The sequence below is a fragment of the Peromyscus maniculatus genome, chromosome 19 (assembly GCF_049852395.1).
Source record: "Peromyscus maniculatus bairdii isolate BWxNUB_F1_BW_parent chromosome 19, HU_Pman_BW_mat_3.1, whole genome shotgun sequence".
NCBI classification, from domain to species: Eukaryota; Metazoa; Chordata; class Mammalia; order Rodentia; family Cricetidae; genus Peromyscus; species Peromyscus maniculatus.
The window spans coordinates 29285749-29305327 of NC_134870.1; the positions used below are offsets into that span (position 1 = coordinate 29285749).

Consider the following 19579-nt stretch of genomic DNA (forward strand, 5'->3'; position numbering starts at 1 on the left):
TGTGGAAGGGCCCAGCCCACTGGGGTCAATGTCACCCTTCGGCAGATGGTGCTGTGTTGTGTAAGAAAGCAAGCTAGCCAGGTGGCCGTGCCGCATGCCTTTAATCCCAGCACTCGGGAGGCAGAGTCAGGCGGATCTCTGTGAGTTCGAGGCCAGCCTGGTCTACAGAGCAAAATCCAGGACAGGCACCAAAACTACACAGAGAAACCCTGTCTTGAAAAACAAAATAAAAAAAGGAAGGAAGGAGAGCAGGGAGCGGGGGAGAGAAAGGAAGGAAGGAAGGAAGGAAGGAAGGAAGGAAGGAAGGAAGGAAGGAAGGAAGGAAGGAAGGAAGGAAGGAAGGAAGCTAAACAAGCCATGGGGAGCAAATCAGTAAGCAGCACTGCTCCATGGTTTCTACTTTAGATCCTGCTTGAGTTGCTAGAGACTTTTACAGTACCAGATCCTTCCTCAGACCCGTATCATAAATTTCTTTTTTTCAGTCATCCTATAGATTCTATCTTTATGGACTTTACAAAGAGTTTCAATATAGTCACATCTGACATGTATTTAGCTTACTTTGTTCCTCAAAGAGATTTATTATTTTATTTTATAATTAATTTAATTTTACATATCAGCCACGGATTCCCCTGTCCTCCCTCTGCCCACTCCCACCCCCCAGACCTCCCCCCAAACCACCCCCCATCCCCACCCCATCCAAGGCAAGGTCTCCTCTGGGGAGTCAGCAGAGCCTGGTACACTCAGCTGAGGCAGGTCCAACCCCTCCTCCCTGCACCAAGGTTGAGCAAAGTGTCCCACCATAGGCACCAGGTTCCAAAAAGCCAGCTCATGCACTAAGGACAGGTCCCAGTCTCACTGCCTAGGGGCCTCTTAAACAGTTCAAGCCAAACAACCTTCTGACTTATCCAGAGGGCCTAGTCCAGGTCCATGGGGGCTCCTCAGCCATTGGTTCACAGTTCATGTGTTTCCACTAGTTTAGCTAGTTGTTTCTGTACTCTTTCCAATCATGTTCTCTTGCAATATCGCTTGCTCATATGATCCCTCCTCTCTCTCGTCGATTAGACTCCTGGAGCTCTGCCTGGGGCTTGGCCATGGATCTCTGCATCTGCTTCCATCAGTCACTGGATGAGGGTTCTATCATGACAGGGTGTTCAGCCATCCAATCATCAGAGTAAGTCAGCTCAGGCACCCTCTTGACCGATGTCCAACATTTTTGGTATAATCATGGAAATACAGATGAAAATCGGAATACACAGCCATTTGGGGAAATGTAAAAGCCAAATGTTGGAAAGGGTGTTGGAAAGAATGATGACCCAAGAGATTCACGACTTATACATGAGAGTAGTTATCAGGGAAACACTTTGGAAGTAGTCAGTGTTTTTCACACATTTACTTATTTAGTTTTTTTACACATTTTAAACACTTATTTTGTGTGTGTGTGTGTGTGTGTGTGTCTGTCTGTCTGTCTGTCTGTCTGTCTGTCTGTCTATGCACATAAATGCAACACTGCTCATCCAATGAACTACATGCAAAGGTCAGAAGACAGACTGTGGAATTCAGTTCTCTACTTCTAGCAGACTAGGCATAATATTGAGCAAAACTTTTGGCCAACTCTTCCCAGCAGCCCTTAGTTGTCAGTGTCTCATATCTCTGGATCTTGCTTCTGGAACTAGAGTTTGGAGTTACCATAATTGCTTAGTGGGTTTTAAAAAGGAAGTTAGAGGCCTGGCACAGGAAACACATAGATGATTGTTGAGACTGGTACCTCACCTTCTTTCAGCTTTATAGGTATTTAACACCTGTTATTGAAAAGACCCTGTTGGTCTTGTAGCAACACAGAAAGATGAACTTACTTTAGTGGTATAAAGAATGACTTTCTAAGCCAGGCAGTGGTGGTACATGCCTTTAATCCTGACACTTGAGAGGGGGTGGGCAGAGGCAGGAAGATCTCTGAGTTTGAGGCCAGCCTGGACTACAGAGTAAGTTCCAGGACTACTCAAAGAATCCCTGTCTTAAAAAAAAAAGCAAAAAAAAAAAAAAAAAAAAAAAAAAAAAAAAAAAAAAAAGGAATGACTTTCTAAAAGCATATGGCCCGGAAACAAGCTTTTTAATTCCAAGTCTACTGGGGTAAGTTGAGTTATGATTTGGGGGAGGGAGGCTTTCATCTTGTTTCAGTATATTTGGGGGTTTTGTTGGGAGATACTGTCTGTGCTTAAATGCATACATGTAGTTTAGTAAAACCACTTATCTTATGGTTCATTGTTTTATATTGTGACATCTAGTCATTAAAGTTCACTGACCACCAGCACCACATTTAGAAAGCTGTGACACTGAAATTACTGCAAATAGTTATGGAGCCAAGGTGACCTTCAAATGTGAATCACCTCTTTCACATTGTTTACTATGGAACGATAGCACAAAGTGCACACTAGTCCTGGCTAAGAGATAGCATCACCCATGGGGACTCTCACTCTGTCACCAAATAGAACAAAACCTTTTCTTGGTTTTTGTACTTTCTGTTTCCTGGAAGAATGGGAGATGGTACAGAGAACAGTGAATGACCTAAAGTGAATCAACAATCCCTAAATGAGCCAATACAACACTGTGAACTCCTGCCCAGGCCAGGACCCAGAGACTGAGAACAAATTAGAACTCTCTTCATCTACATCAGTGGTTCTCAGCCCTCCTAATGCTGCAACTCTTTAATACAGTTCTTCAGGTCATGGTGACCCCAAACCATAAAATTATTTTTGTTGCTACTTCCTAACTGTAATTTTGGTATTGTTATGAATCGTAATGTAAATATCTGATATGCAACCCCTGTGAGAGGGTTGTTCAACACCCCACACAAGGGTCAAGGGACCCACAGGTGGAGACCACTGATCTACATGGCTCATCTAAGCACAGTTTCACAGCCCCATGCCTTTATCTCTTTCCTCAATCTAACGCCTGGCTTCTTTGGAAAAGAGAGGGAAGGAGTACCAGCAAAGGCCACACCACTTCCCAAAGGCCTAATACACAAAGGCCCCACCTAACAATACTATTGGGGTGTAGAATAGTAACCATACTTTGAAAGTGAAATCCACACTATTTAAGACTGGAGTAGAAAATCCAGGATGGATGCCTACTCTGAAATTTTACTCAAGAATGTGGAAGCCATGCTGATACACAGGTACATTCTCTTCTCATAAATCAACATGAATGTTTCGGTTGTCACATAAAGACTTTAAAACTTTAACAGCCTAGTGTGGTGCATATTAAACAGATTTTAAACTACAACCACATCTTGAATGGATTAAGCAATACCTATAATCATGAAAAACGATCAACTCTAGATGTTGTGGTGATACTTGACACTAAACAGGGAACCAAACTAGGTTTCACTTACAACACATGACCATTCAAGATGTTACATAGGTTTATGAAGCAGCCCCGATAACCTTGAAGTACATAGGCTCTTGGGTTCACCCTGCAGATCCCACCACCAGCAAAAGCAGTGATTTTTCTATTTCAGTATGCTTGTGAAAAGAAACCATAGGATATAAAGATTTCTCCACCAAGTTTGAGATTTGGAGGAAGGGAGGACAAACCCAAAATTCCCAGTCAAAGACAACTCCATGTTGGTCTTGAACTCTTTGATATCTAGAGCCGTGGTCCTCACACTCATGTGCTTAGACAAGGGTTTCATCAAAACACTTCAGTATTCTTCTGCAATGTTCATCATCATCTTCCTGCTGTATTCATAGACCAAAAACAGAGCAGCATTGGAAGGGATAGCTCGAATCAGAGTGGCTTTCATTCCAGAATACAAGGTTAATATTCCTTCATTTCTCACAACACTTAAAAAGGTTCTGATTAATCCTACTCGATGCCCAGACATAGAAAGAACCTGGATTCTGGATTTAATACAGTCCACTGGGAATATGATAAGCCAGAGGCAGATCCCGGCAAAGCCTCCACTTAACATCAAAGAGACAGGGCCTAGTTCCTCCTTTGGTCTTCCCGCGGCAAGAAATGATCGACCGAGTTCATAGCCCCCAAAGTAGAAGAAATAGCCAGGTATTTCCTGAAATAGAGTGGTGGGAAGTCCACGATAGAAGCCTAAGAAACCATCCTTCATGAAGATACTCTTAACCATAGCCCAAATTGTGCTATAGCTTTGTGCTATCTTCCCTGACATCTTCATTTCATACATGGTCTGCAGCCGGCACTTCACAAGTTCAGTGGGGCAGAGGGCCAGCGCAGCAAATGCGGAGGCCAGTGACCCAGCCGTGGCAGTCTGGAAGTCGTTCAGCTCTGCGCTCTGATCCACTCCGGCCACTTTCCTGACAAACTGTTGGCAGAAGCCATAGCACATGAATAGGATAGAGCTCTGGGCAACGTAGGCTAGCAGTGCAGGACTGGTTCCCCTGTATAAACCCCGGAAGCCCACTTGGTTATAGGTCCTTAGGAAGCAGTCGGCGAGGCCTTTGTACATGTTGGGGAATGTCTGCATCTTCACTTTGATGGTGTCAAAGGGCTGCCCTGTCAGCACACACGCTGAGCCCCCAGCGCCGCCCGCAATGAGGTCTATGGCGGCTTGGACGGCAGGATGGATTTCATGTTCGTCCGCCCCTCCGTGGGTGTCATCAGAAGGCAAGTGACCGTGGGCTCCCACGGCTGGCTGCTGCAGGCTCTGTCTCTCCGTCTCCCAGCCGAGGCCACTCAACCCAAAGCCGCGGACCGCTGCACTCCCCAGCCGCTTGGGAATAACCCCCCGGCCACGTGCATCCACGAGTGCCCCGCTGTCCGCGTGGGCAGAGGCAGAATGCTTCAGGGACACTTCTCCCATAAATACGTACAAGGAAACTCTTCGCTGGAGCTGGGGGTGTAGGTCAGTGGTAGAGCGGGTGCATAGCTGGGTGGACTATGCTTCCCCCTTTGGGGGCCAGACTTCCCCGTTTCTTACCACACAAAATGACACGGGGAGGGGGTGGGGGGTGCTCTCAGTTAATCTAGTCTGGATTTAATGGGCACAGCCTACCGAAAGAGAGACTTAAAGTAGAGAAGACGGGCCATGCATGGGGGACCACACCTTTAACTCCAGCATTCAGGAAGCAGAGGCAGGTTTTGTGAGTTCGAAGCCAGTAGGGGACACATAGCGAAACTCTGCCTCAAAAAATGAATAAATAATCGAGAAGATAAAATACTTGGGAACTGTTACATTTGAGTCCATGGCACAAAACAAAACATCTCTAGCCAAATGCTCTTCTCTCCTCTTCCGGAGTAAGAGAGGTGGGAACCTGAGTTGTACAAACGATTTTGGAGGTAAGACCAAATCTGGGGTCAAACTGTGTACTGAAAAGTTTCTTTCTTTAGCCTTCCCGAACTGTATTTAAAAGTGATGCTTTTACCCCCGGGTAATCCCAGGGAGAGACAGGCAGATCTGAGTCCAAGGCCAGTCTGGTGTACAGAGCCAGTTTCAAAACAGCCTGGGCTAGCTACCTAGAGACCCTGTCTAAAAAACAGAAAGTGAGGCATTAAAGATCAGATTGTGCATGGTAAGTAAGAGACAGGCTTTTTTCCCCCAGTAGATAACCTGGCCTTTTCTTTGGAGAATGTCCAACTGTCGACATTGGGAATTCTTTTCTCTGAGATAACTTTCCTTTAGAGACAATCATCTTTATTTTTTTTTTTATTTATTTATTTATTTTTTTTTTTTTTTTGGTTTTTTGAGACAGGGTTTCTCTGTGTAGCTTTGCGCCTTTCCTGGAACTCACTTGGTAGCCCAGGCTGGCCTCGAACTCACAGAGATCCACCTGGCTCTGCCTCCCGAGTGCTGGGATTAAAGGCGTGCGCCACCACTGCCCGGCTAGACAATCATCTTTCTTTCAAGATTTGTTTTATGAATGTTTTGACTGCATGTATGTGCACCGCTGAGTGCCTAGTGCCCACGAACGTCAGAAGAGGGTTGGATCTCCTGGAACTGGACTTACAATTGGTTGTAAGCCAGCACCTGGGTGCTGGGAACCCAACCTGGGTCCTCTGCAAGAGCACCAAATGCCCTTACCCATCAGCCATCTCTCCAGCTCCTAATCATCTAATCTCAACTGTGTGTATATGCCTAAACACTGATTTAACAGGGTCTCTATAGCAAATACATATAGGCTTGCACTTGAATTCCTTTTCAACTGCTGTTCACCTCATTTACACTTAATGTGTGCCTGTTTTGAGATGGGGCCTTCATTGGTTCAATTTATACAGAAAAATAAACTTTCTGTTCTCTGTGAGATGGGGGAGGTTACCTGACTTCATAGGATAGGTACCACAGCTCTGAGTACAGACTTTAATGAGTTCCTATCTTTACAGCTAGTAACAATCAGTAGTGGATAACATTAGAAACTCTATTGTGAAGATACTGATTCACACATTAGTAAGCTTACTCATATTTTTAGGCAAGTTTCTAAAGGGTCTATATAACAAAACTATAACTTTTGCACTAAAAAACTACATAAATGTAATCCGTTATAAACACATCAAATGAAGGTATGGGATAATACATCTTAAAATGTTAATGTAAATTATTCTAGGAAGTTGGTATGGGAGGGTGCTGCTTTTTTGTAGAATCTCTAAATTACTTTTTTATAGGGAATCTTAATATTTTAAAGCATTATTTCTTTTAAAGGTCTTCAAAATTTGTTCATGGGGGCAAGACCTTTATGCAGTTCAGTGATATAGTGATTGCTTAGCATTCCCAAGGCCCATCACACACACACACACACACACACACACACACACACACACACACACACACACACACACACAGGAAAAAAAGCACTTGTTCATAAACCCAGAAACCCTGAAAAATGTTCAGCTCCATACCATACTTTTTAGCCAAGAGATGCATGAGAAAAGTGACTCTTTCACGATAATGCAGGATTTGGATCCCACTCTTAAGTCTTTAGCTTTTAATATTTATGTGGCAGATTATCATTCACTATGCCACTTTTTAATATTAATACAAAGGTGCCCAGAAACAAACAATAAAGCTACAGTAATAAGCTGAGTCAGCTTTTATGTTGCAGATATTTGAAGCAAACTTTCCAAACTATAAGCTTTGATTTAGAACCTTTGTGGAATCTGAATCAAACCCTAATTAAAACAGCTATTTCCTAAGCCAGGCCTGGTCATACACACCTGTAATCCCAGCACTTGACAGTGACAGGAGAATTGAGTTCAAGGTCAGCCTAGACTACACAGTGAGTCAAAAAAAAAAGTTTCTTTATAAACGCTCTACTATCATTTCAATTCCTCTTTAATTCAAGAGACAGTTTAACTAGTATGATCCAGTCTAGTGAACGGGAATGTTTTTCTGTTCACTGTTCACTCACCATATTCCAAGTATTTTGTTCTAAGTACGTCTGTATGATTTAAGTCACTAACCCAATAGCCCCGTGAGGCTGGTAATACCTCCATTTCAAAGGCAAGAAAATTGAAGCAAACAGATTATGCTTAAATTATAATGCCCAAAAATCACATAACAAAATTACTGATCCATAGGGAAACACAGGCGTGCTATGATGTAGAGCTGTCAAGGCTCTAGTTTGGGGCTTCAGCAGCTGTGGCAGCTGGCAGAAGCAAAACAGAAGGGCAAGTTCTCCATGAGAGGGGTGGAGTGACTTCCGTTTTAAACACACATACTCGGCTTGCCAGGGGGCTGCTTTTAAGTATTTCCAGGACACAGTTGAATATATTAAAGCTGAAGTTCATATCAGACTCAAAGTATAGATCTGAGAATCCAAGTAGAGCTAATAATTTAACTGGAACCACACCAGTGGAGTATTTTGTTAATTAAAAAAAAAAATGTGCATCCAGCATCCTTCCTTCCAAACACTGATGGCCTTCAAGCCTCACCTGTACCCAGATTTTAGTAAAAAGTGGTCAAATACTCAATCTTCTCAGTCAATTCTTTAGGCATGGTTTTTTTTAAAAAAAAAAAAAAAAAAAAAAAAAAAAAACCTTAGATATACTTAGAATTTTTCACCTACCACTTCATTAAGAAAACATTATTTTCTGACCTTAAAAAATACTCTATGGCACAATGCCTTTAATCCCAGCCTTTGGGAGGCAGAGGCAGACGATCTCTGTGATTTCGAGGCCAGCCTGGTCTACAGAGCAAATTCCAGGACAGCCAGGAAACACAAACACTCTTGAAAAACAAAAACAAACACACACACACACAAAAAAAGGAAGACTCTAAAGCCAGATATTAAATCTTTCTTCATCTGCACTGCAGTCATGAGCTTCTGAAAATGTTTTGGTAAAGGATAAATGACCAGATGTGAGGGAAATTGCCTTCTGAAGCCTCTAAGTATCAAGAAATTTGATCCTGGCCAGGCAGTGGTGGTGCACACCTTTAATCCCATCACTCAGGAGGCAGAACCAAGAAAATCTCTGTAAGTTCAAGTGTAGCCTACAGAGCAGATCCAGGAAAGGCACCAAAGTTACAGAGAAACCCTGTCTCAAAAAACCAAAAAGAAAAAAGAAAAGAAATTTGATGCTGGACTTGAAGTCTAAATAATTGATTTTTCTGCACTTTACCACTAATAAATCCTGAAAAATAGAAAATTTAAGTAAGCTTTGTTTTATGAAGTATTTTCTTTTTTTTGGTTTTTCTAGACAGGGTTTCTCTGTGTAGCTTTGCCTTTCCTGGAACTCGCTTTGGAGACCAGGCTGTCCTCGAGCTCACAGAGATCCACCTGCCTCTGCCTCCTGAGTGCTGGGATTAAAGGCGTGCACCACCACCGCCCGGCCTATGAAGTATTTTCAAACTGAAGTTTTACAAACCAATCTGACACAAACTAATTTTAACTATGCTCCTTATCAGTCTGACTTTTTTCCTAAAATACCCCTCTCAATTGTGAAATATTAAATGCTTCAGAGAAAGTGAAAAATATACGTATGAAAATTTAAAATACCAGGCCAGAATACAGCCTTTCATAATGGGAAATATTAATAACAGGAACATGCATCCGTCTATTAATAACTATAGCAATTAAATTGGCAATAGTTAGGAATGTGATCTTAATCTAAACAGGCAGAATGGTTTATCTGATAACCATTGTTTTGCTGATTCCTGTACTTTACACAGACAACCTTAGTGCTTAATGAAAACTAGGATAGTTTAAGGCGGCTCTGGACCCCAGTGTTCTCAAACCTCCAGGTGGCTCTGAACCTTAATATAATGCAAAGATGAATTTCTCCATTTCCTTACCCTGTGTATTCCTTTTTCTGAAAATACAAAAGAACAGCATGTATCTTTATCTACAAAACATGACCACACCATTCAGTCATTAAACTCCATGAATCCACCTCAACTCTCACTATTCATAGAACAAGGTAAACATTATAATGTGAACATTAGTAGCTTTTATTGTGCAAGAAACAACTTTATGAAATAACTTTCATTTCTATACATGGAAACTTGCTGAGTAGCTAATAAAATAGCTACTGTATACGTGTACTTAAAAAAATTAAAAAAAATAATAAAATGAACTAACTTCACTGCCTGTAGGCTAGCTTCTTACTGATCTTAGCACCAATGAACAGGAATAAACACTTCTGGAAATGAGACAAATAGTAATAAAGTCCTATAGTAAAGTGATTAAAGCTAACTGTTCATTTCACTAATCTTACTTAAAACCTCCTTACCTCAGCCTATGTAATCCTACTTCCTAAAGAATGAAAACCTGGCACAGCGTTTCTGAAAACAACCAACAAAATTCAACAAAACTCCTAGCATTATAAGTAATAAGAACAATTTTGAGATCTTATGAAAAACAATTTTTCCCAAGCTGACCGGTCTAAGGACTGAAATCAATATTCTCACTTCTCTAGAAGAGAGTCTAGCTCTTCTTGCAAAGAGCTAAGCTGCTCTTTCTCCCTGTCTTCCTTTTGTTTGAGTTCATCCAGAACAGCCTGAAACCTGTTCTTGAGAGCCAGGTTTTCTACTTTCATGATGAGGTCCTCCTGGCGCTTTGCCCTGTCTTGGGTCTCTTGAAGCTTGCCTTTCATGTTATCAATCTGTTTCTGAATTCCCATAACCAATTGATTGGTTCCTTCATTTTCTTGGTGCTGTTCATCTGATTCATTGAGCTTGTCTTGTAGCTGTCTCTCCAGATCTTCCTCGGTGTCAATAATGTTTACATCTTCTTCATCTTCACTGCTGCTGCTGAGGTCATTGAATATCTCTCGAAGTTCATCATGTTCCAGTGAGTCGTGGCCCTGCCTGTGGCCAGACATTCCTGGAGAGGAGATATCAAGGCCTTGATTCTCTGTCTCCTTTGTTTCATCTTCGGCAATTATCTCCCAACGAGTGCTGACCGCTTCTGCATCTGTACTCAGTAACCTCTTCACTTCCTTTTCCACATCCGGAGATTCGATATACTTCTTCTTGGCTGTCTTCCGGAACCTTCTCTTTCTGACGTTTTTTAGAGGTAGAGTAATTCCATGGTTCCAAACAAATTTTTTCTCTTTATCCTTATCTTTTTTCTTGCTTGCTTTGGGATCAGCAGTGGCAACTGGCTCCTCCACAGGAGGGTATAGGTCACCATCTACTGTGGATACGAGCATCTGACAGATATCTGCTGTCTTGTAAAATGTTTTTTTATCAATGGTTTTCAAGCTTTCCATAACACATGGCAAATCTACCAACTTTGAGGCCAATGGAACACGATCCACTCTGACAATTCCATGACGCCCATCAGGGTGTAACTCAATGGTCAGTCTGTCTTTCAGGTTGACATGTCCAGACTGCACTGCCCTCCTCACAGTAGAGGCATATTCCGGGGGCAGTCGTAGGATAAACTGGCTCTCTAGTTCATGAGGCGCATCATCTTTGCTCTTACTCATCTTTAATTCCTGGTGAGTTATTCCTCCAATAAATACTTGCTGCACTCAAAAAGTTTCAGCTCCTAAAACAGTTAAAAAGGGCACTATTGTTAGTATAATTTTAAATTCTTAACGAATTCTAAGGAAAATAGCAACTAAGTGGACAGCCAGTGTAATGCCCAGATAAGGACCCCCAAAGAGACCACCAGGAGACCAGATATATCCAGAATGCAATAGCAAGGTTTACTTCTTGGCGCAATACGAGCCAGCAAGGAACCCTTGTCCGCAGTGCCTGGTGCAGCGAGGCAGCTAGGAGAGTTCCTCTTTCTTGGGGAGATTAGCTTTTGAAGGCAAAACCCACAAAATTCTTCAGAGAGGAGGGGGTTAGTACAGGTCCACCCTTGATTGGTCCAGTTTTCCTGAGTTTGGACTTTTATCTTATTTTTCGCTCTGTCAGGAGTTTTACAGCCCATCTCCAAAATTTGGTCATATTATCTCAGGGGAGGGGGGCGTCTCGTGATTAGCCACCACCAGACAGTCTGATTTTGTACTTTTAAAACTTCTGACTTCACCCTGTCTGGGAATGGGAACTGACTTGGTTCTGGCTATTTTAAGATGTCCCTTTCCTCAGCTCTCCGGGACTTAGGCGGAACTGGGGTGGGGGTCTCTCACCAGCTAGTGTCTCTTTTGTCTTAGTTTTTTACTTAAGCCTCCATTCTTATCTCTAAACATGCTGCCCCTCTGGCATTTTCCCCGTTAAATTCACCCGTCTACTACATGCAACACCAAGTGGGCGGCTCCAGATTCCGCTGCCGCACAAAACAAACAGCAAAGGAAACCGCCGAGCCTGAGGAGGGATTTTAGTAACAGACGTTAAGTCTGGCAGACAGTCCCAATCAGTCCACACATTCTCTCCAGTGAGCTATTTAAAAAGCGGGGTGCAGTGAGCTCTCTTCGCCTCGGGTACTTACAGTCCACCGGCGATTATGCACAGCTTTGGGCGGTCGGAGCAAAGCGGCGGGGAGCGGCGGCGGGGAGCGGCCGGGGGCGGCGCGTCTGCCTTTCGGTTTCTCCGCGCTTTCGGCCGCCCCGCACGGCGAGCTGCGCGCTACCAACGAAACGGCTCGGGTCCCGCGGCGCGAAACGTCGCCGGCTCGCCACTCGAAACACACCGGGCTCCGGAGCTGACCGACCCGGTTCTCCGCTCCACTCCCCGCCACGCGGAAAACAAGCCAGATCCAAAGCGCTCCGCCACTAACCGGAAGTAGACGCGCGGCGCAGGCTACCGGAAGTACTAGCGTCACGGCGCGCGCAGGCGCAGTCTCGCAATTACGTTGTCCTCTCGCGAGAACTTGCTCTGTACAGGCTTAGACGCCTGTTTTCAGAAAAGCCTTGGCTTGGAAGTGAAAGTTAAGGATTGCGAGGAGAAAGTCCTAAGTTTGCCACCTAAGGCAGCACTTTTTTGGAGTCGTGGGGCGGGACAGTGTCTAGTCTAACGAGAATTTTCGGAGCTAAGGGCGTCCTTGCTGAAAGCATCTTTGTTTCCCAGGGCGTACCCAGTCTGCCTCCTCTTCAGGCTTTGGGAACTAGTCACAAACTACAATGTAAAGTACCCAAACCAGCGGAGTGAGACAGTATTTCTGATCACTATATAATGCTAAGTGTAAAACCGTGTTGATTATGAAGATGACTCGAGGGGAACCAAGCCTTTGGGTTCATTTGTATTTTGTGGGGCTCCAGAGGACCAAGGGTGATTTGATTCCTTTTGTTAATATGTCTGATAGCTATAAATGTAAACAAACGCTTTTAAGATGACACGGATTAATTTAGAACAGAATTGTCGGAAACACAAATGGTCTGATTGTGTTGTGGGGTGTCCACCAGAGAAGACTTCTTGGACGTGGGCTTAAGCCAATAGAAAGTCTTTATTCGCTGGCCAGCCACTACATTGGGTGTTTGGGATCCGAATGCAGTCCCAAGTCTTTCTCATAGGAAGCTTTTAAGCACAAAAACTATGTCCTGGTTTGACATACTTCATTTAACAAGAACAGTTAGCCAGACGTGGTACTACAGAGACCAAAAGGCAAGGTTAGTACATTTTTGGAGACTCTCCCAGAACTATGGACATTGGTGGATTAGGTCTTTGTTTTCATTTTGGCAGGTAGTACTGTCTTTATGCTGAGTTTTATGGCCTGAATAGTACTGCCATCATGGAGTCAGTTGTGCTAAGGTCTGGGGGCCTGTTAAAATTGAAGTGTAATATGGAAGCTTTTTTTTTTTTTTTTTTTTTTTTTTTGGTTTTTCGAGACAGAGTTTCTCTGTGTAGCTTTGCACCTTTCCTGGAACTCACTTGATAGCCCAGGCTGGCCTCGAACTCACAGAGATCTGCCTGGTTCTGCCTCCCAGTGCTGGTATTAAAGCATATGTCACCACCGCCCGGCACCTTTTTTTTTTTTTTTTTTGATACACTCTCTCTGAGGCCCTACCTAGGTGGAACCTTGAACTCCTAGCAATCCTTCTGCCTCAATCTTCTAAGTGCTGGAATAAAGCCACCATATCCAGCATATGTCCTGGCTCTTACTGGCAAGTAAATTTTTAATTATTTTAGAATTTGTTTCACTTCTTTACTGTCTTACTGCTTTGAGATGTTTGTGCTATGGACAGTCTGGCATTCATCAGCATGTGGTATAGGACTTTGGAATAAATGATGGTTCCCACTGTTTTTTGGTTGGTTGGTTGGTTGGTTGGTTGGTTGGATTTTTGTTTTTTATTCGTTGTTTTTTGTTTGTTTGTTTTGAGACAAGGTCTCACTATGCAACCCTGGCTGGCCTCAACCTCACTCAAATCTACCTGCCTCTGCCTCCTGAGCACTGGGATCAAAGAAGTGTTCCATCACACATGGCTGTTTCCATTTCTTGATATCTATTTTCACTTGTTGCTTTAGTTGAATCTCTTTGACACTGCATCAGAGTCATTGTCATTTATGTCTTCATTTATGCTAATCATATTTAAATTAAAACTACCCTCTTAAAATGTGATTAGCCACCGGGCGGTGGTGGCGCACGCCTTTAATACCAGCACTCAGGAGGCAGAGCCAGGCGGATCTCTGTGAGTTCAAGGCCAGCCTGTTCTACAGAGAGAGATCCATGAAATGTGCAAAGCTACACAGAGAAACTCTGTCTGAAAAAAAAAATGTGATTAGCATTTCCAAAATTCACTTTAGTTTTTTATATACTTACTTGACTTCATGGTAGAAAGATTTGTCTTGTTCATTGTGTTCCAGTGCCTAATACAAGACCACAGGAGCCAGGCTTGGGGATCAGCACCTTTAATCCCAGCACTCATGAGGCAGAGGCAGGTAAGTCTCTGTGAGTTGGAGGGCAGCCTGGTCTACATACAAGTTCCAAGCCAGTCAGGACTACATAGCTGGACCCTGTCTAAAAATAAACAACAAGCAAAAAGGGGGGAACATAACTGAATAAAATGGTTGACCTATTTTAAATAAAATGTAGTCTAAATCCTATAAAAATTTTTATGAAATAAAAACTCTTCTTCATTGTCACCTTAAAATGTGAAAGAGCCGTTTATTGCATAGCACCCTCTTAGGTAAGTGCAAGTTGATTGTTGTAAAGTGGGAAGGTCTGCTGAGAGTGTGTCTTGTTTGAGTATCAAGTGTCCTCCCAAATGGCACTGGTATTTTGGTTGCCAGTTGATGGGCTTTGAGGAAATGGTTGAAACCTGAGGACTCTGATCTAATCAGTGTGTTAATCCCTTGCTGGATAATATGAAATTATTGGAATGTGGTGGAAAGTTGGTGGTGGGGTCTAGTTGAAGAACAAAGGACAGTTGGGACGTGCCTTGGGAAGGTATCTCTTACCCTAGCTTCATCTCTTTTTGCTTCTTGTCCACTATGACCTGGACACCTTTGCTGTCACATGACCCTCTGGCATGAGGTCCAGAAACATAGAGCCAGGCAGCCTGTGACTGAGGACACTGATACCAGGAGGCAAAAGAAAGCTTTTCTTCTGCTAAGTTGTTCATGACAGATACCTTATCAAAGGTATTTTTTGTTTGTGTGTTTTTTGAGACAGGGTTTCTCTGTGTAATTTTGATGCCTATCCTGGAGCTCGCTCTGTAGACCAGGTTGGCCTTGAACTCACAGAGTTCCTCCTTGCTCTGCCTCCTGAGATTCAAGGTGTGTGCCACCACTGCCCGGGCCTTGTTTTAAGGGTTCTATTGCTGTGATGAAATGCCATGACCAAAGAGCAAGTTGGGGGAGGAAAGGGTTTATTTGGCTTACACTTCAGAATTGCTGTTTGTCACTGAAGGAAGTCAGGACAGGAACTCAAAACAGGGCAGGATCCCGGAAGCAGGAGCTGATGGCTTGTTTCCCCTGGCTTGCTCGGCCCACCTTCTTATAGAACCCAGGACCAGAAGCCCAGGGATGACACCACCCACCATGGGCTGGGCCCTCCCCCACTGATCACTAAATGAGAAAATGCCTGACAGCTGAGTCTCAAGGAGGCATTTCATCAGCTGAGGCTCTTTCCTGTGATGACTCTAGCTTGTGTCAAGTTGACACACAAAACCACCTAGTACAGGGACTAAAAGCTACCAAGGAGTGGTGGCACACACCTTTAATCCCACTACTTTGGAGGCAGAGGCAATCCTTCTCTGTGAATTTGAGGCCAGCCTGTTTTATAGAGCGTGTTCCAGGACAGCCAGGAGAAACCCTGTCTCGAAAATAATGAAGTGGGGAACTAAAAATCTAACACACTGAGTTTGAATATTTTTAAGTAAACTATCATATGTTATCATGAGAGGAAATTAAAATGGCCTGTACCCATTTCTATGCGAATTTTAAGAAACATCATGCCCATTGAGGTACATTAGTTTTCTTTGTTTTATAATGTGTTTGAAGAATAATATCTGGTTTATCTATAATCTCTAGTTGTCTTAGTTACTTTTCTATTGCTGTGCTCAGATACCATGACCAAGTCAATTTATAGAAGAAACTGTTTATTGGGTTTTACATTTCCTGAGGCTGAATCCATGACAACCATGGTAGAGAGCAGGGCAGCAAGCAGGGCGGCATGGCGCTGGAGTGGTAGCTGAGAGCTTACGTTCTGATCCACGAGCAAGAGGAATAAAGTAACCGAGATTGGCATGGGCTTTTGAAACCTCAAAGCCTGTCCCCAGTGACACACCTACTCCAATATGACCATGCCTCCTAATCCTTCCCAAAGAGTTCAAGCAACTGGGAACAGAGCATTCAAATATATGTGCCTAGAGGAGCCATCCTCATTCAAAGTATCATACCAATATAACCTGTTCACCCTTTTTCTAATGAAAAGTTTCTATTAACTCTTAATTAAACTTGTACCTGTAGATGTAAGAGTTTAACATGCTGACCTCTGGACAGTGCTTTACCTAACCGTAGAAAATGAGACCATGGTTATACAGAAAAAGAACCCAAATGTTACTTTTCATTTCATTCCCTGTGAGTTTTATAATGGTCAAATATTCTTGTCACAAAATATGACTTGAAATAAATTCATTAGGTTTTTCATTGGCCAAAATTTGGGCATATTTTAGTTAAACTGCCAGGGATAACTGGCTTATTTAAAGGTTTCCTATAGCATCTGCCTTCTTCAGTCCTGAAATGTATTATCTGCTTTTGAGTTCACATGTTTTCTTAACGCTGCTCTTTATTGACCTTAAGACTTTACCACATTACCATTAACTTAATGTCCTTAAAATTCTAAATTTCTTTCCCCTAAATCTCATGGATACATGGGAAAAATTCTGAATGCAAAAAAAAAATCACACTTGTGTGATTGTTCCATCCTATATTTGTAATGCTGGTGAAACAAAGATCTGAAGAAAGCAGTTAATTCCCAGGGCTTCCTTTCTGTGATTGAAAAGAATAACAAGCAATTGCTAATCCCATATTATTTGAAAATTTCCTTTAAAAACTTTAGAATTCCTTATAGGTGGATACTTATACTTTAGAAGTTAAAAAAAATCTGTAAGTAATGAGAGAACATCTGTCTGTATTTTGTGATTAAAATTTTTAGGGGTGAGTGTATTAGGGTTCTCTAGGGTAACAAAATTTATAGAATAAATCTCTATATCTCATATATATGGACTTATTAGAATGACTTACAGGTTGTGGTTCAGCTAATCCAACAACGGCTGTCTGTGAACAAAAGATTCAAGAATCCAGTAGTTGCTCAGTCCATAAGGCTGAATGTCGGCTCAGTAGATGCTGGAATCCTGAAGAAGTAGGCTCTAATGCCGGTGAAGGAATGGACTTGCCAGCAGAAGAGAGCAAGCAGGCAAAGGGCAAATGCTTCCTTCTTCCTATACTTATATAGGCTACCAGCAGAAGGTGTGGCCCAGATTAAAGGTGTGTCTTCCTACCTCAAAAGTCCATATTAGCAGTGGATCTTCCCACTTCAAATTAAGCCAAAAACATCCCTCATGGGGTGCCCCTCCCTGTTTGGGTTTTAGTTAATTCCAGATGTAGTCAAGTTGACAACCAAAAATAGCCACCACAGTGAGGAAATGGCAAAGATTCAACCCAAAAGAAAACATATGTATTGTTAAATCCACCATATATTTTAAAAGTTAGAAAGCAAGTTAACTAAAGGCACACAGCAGTTCCTACACCAAGTAGGATGCTTTCTATATTAAATAAATAGATAAATAGATACATACATACATACATACATACATACATACATACATACATACATAAATGATGTGGCTACAGATGGAAGCCATAGATGTGATTTTAAATCCTTAAAAGCAAGTGAAAATAACCAAGCCATGTTTCTAAAATATAAATATAATAAGTCACAATGTAAAAAATTTTAATGACCTGCTTTACATTCTTACTTTGAATTAAATCTTCAAAATCTAGGGTGTGTTTTACACTTACAACACATCCCAGTTTACACCAGCCACACATCAAGTGCTCAGTCGCCATATATGGCTGAGGATTACTGATTGGACAGTTCAGATCTTGAAGTACGATATAGTTGCCTCTGCACACGATATAATACAGATTGTTTTTCTCTTCTGATTCTGAAGAATCTGTGCCTTTTCTGCTGTTCTTTCAGCTCTGATCCCTGTACTTGTAAATCTCCACAGGCTGTGGTCACTAGTTACCTTCCAGCAGTTAGTGGAGAACTTCCACCCTTGTCCATGAATTGAGAGAGTAGCTCTTCCAAAGTCTTATTTACTTACTGTATTAGTTAGGGTTCTTCAAAGGAACAGAAGTGATAGAGTGTGTGTGTGTGTGTGTGTGTGTGTGTGTGTGTGTGTGTGTGTGTGTGTGTGTGTGTGTAAGGGGGATTTATTAGATTGAATTGCAGGATGTGGGTAGGGTAATCTAACAAAGCCTGTCTCATACCAGAGAGTATGGCCAGACTTGCCATTAAGAGTGAGGGCAGAGCCGGGCGTTGGTGGCGCATGCCTTTAATCCCAGCACTCGGGAGGCAGAGCCAGGCGGATCTCTGTGAGTTCGAGGCCAGCCTGGGCTACCAAGTGAGCTCCAGGAAAGGCGCAAAGCTACGCAGAGAAACCCTGTCTCGAAAAACCAAAAAAAAAAAAAAAAGAGTGAGGGCAGGAAGGCAGGAAGTTTCCTTCTTCCATATCACTTTATCTGTGCTGTCACTTGAAGGTGCTGCCCAACTTAGAGTGAGCCTTCCTGCCCCAGATAATCTAATCCAAAAAAATATCTCAAGAAAGTCCCCAGCAGCTTAGGTTTCATTGGATTCCAGATGCAATCAAGTTGAATATCGAGATCAGTGATCTCACTAACTAGTTTGTTTAGTTGTTTAGTCAGTCACATTTGTTGTGGTTCTTGGGCTTGAACTCAAGGGAAAGTCTGCCTTTTGATTTCATTTGACTAATGTGGTCATATACCTATCCTTGGCTAGCAGTAAGTACTCTACTTGTAAACAGAGTAAACCTATGTTTCTGAAAGTGGTTGGAAGGAGGTGATCTTCATTAATGTCCAGACATTTCAGTTGTCACAGTTGTGAAAGTAATAGTGAGAGGAGACTAGAGATAATGTTAAACATGGCACAGAGCAGTTGTCCTCCCACACACTCACATAATAGAGAATTATCTGTGCAGCTGGGTGGTGGCGGCACATGCCTTTATTCCCAGGACTTGGGAGGCAGAGGCAGGCAGATCTCTGTGAATTTGAAGCCAGCCTGGTCTATTGGGCTACACAAAGAAACCCTGTTTCAAAAAAAAAAAAAGATTTATCTGGCTTGGAATAGTATCAAAATTGAGAAACTACCCTAAAGTTATCATTTTAAGTCTATAATCCTAAGAATTGTTTTTAAAAAATAAGGTTCTCATTATTGGTTTAGATTTATCAGCACCTACACATTGTGAACGGGTTCATCTTCCTTTGGGTATGTAACAGAGCCTTAGACCTTAGTAGATGACCAGACCTTAGCACAACTGACTCCATGATGGGAGTACCATTCAGGCCATAAAACTCAGCACATAGGCAGTCAACCTGCCAGAATGAAAACAAAGACCTAATCCACCAACATCCATAGTTCTGAGAGAGTATCCAAATGTACTAACCTTGCTTTTTGGCTTCTGTAGTTCCACTTCTGGCTAACTGTTCTTCTTAACTGAAGTATGTGATGTGATTTTTGTGCTTAAAAACTCACCCTGAGAAAGT

The 19579-nt window shown here is 42.5% G+C and overlaps 2 protein-coding genes across 2 annotated transcripts; both read right to left on the bottom strand.

Annotated features, from left to right (window-relative positions):
- Window positions 1–3400: 3400 nt before the first annotated feature.
- Window positions 3401–4956, bottom strand: LOC102908906 (mitochondrial ornithine transporter 2-like). The gene has a single exon (XM_006989225.4). It carries the CDS (start codon window positions 4829–4831, stop codon window positions 3698–3700), a length of 1134 nt encoding a protein of 377 aa, XP_006989287.2. The 5' UTR covers window positions 4832–4956; the 3' UTR covers window positions 3401–3697.
- A 4429-nt stretch (window positions 4957–9385) lies between these two features.
- Taf7 (TATA-box binding protein associated factor 7) lies at window positions 9386–12141 on the bottom strand. The gene is made up of 2 exons (XM_006989224.4): window positions 11841–12141; window positions 9386–10952 (listed from the first exon to the last, which is right to left on the bottom strand). The coding sequence occupies exon 2, from the start codon at window positions 10888–10890 to the stop codon at window positions 9865–9867; it is 1026 nt and encodes a 341-aa protein (XP_006989286.1). The 5' UTR covers window positions 10891–10952; window positions 11841–12141; the 3' UTR covers window positions 9386–9864.
- Window positions 12142–19579: the final 7438 nt, after the last annotated feature.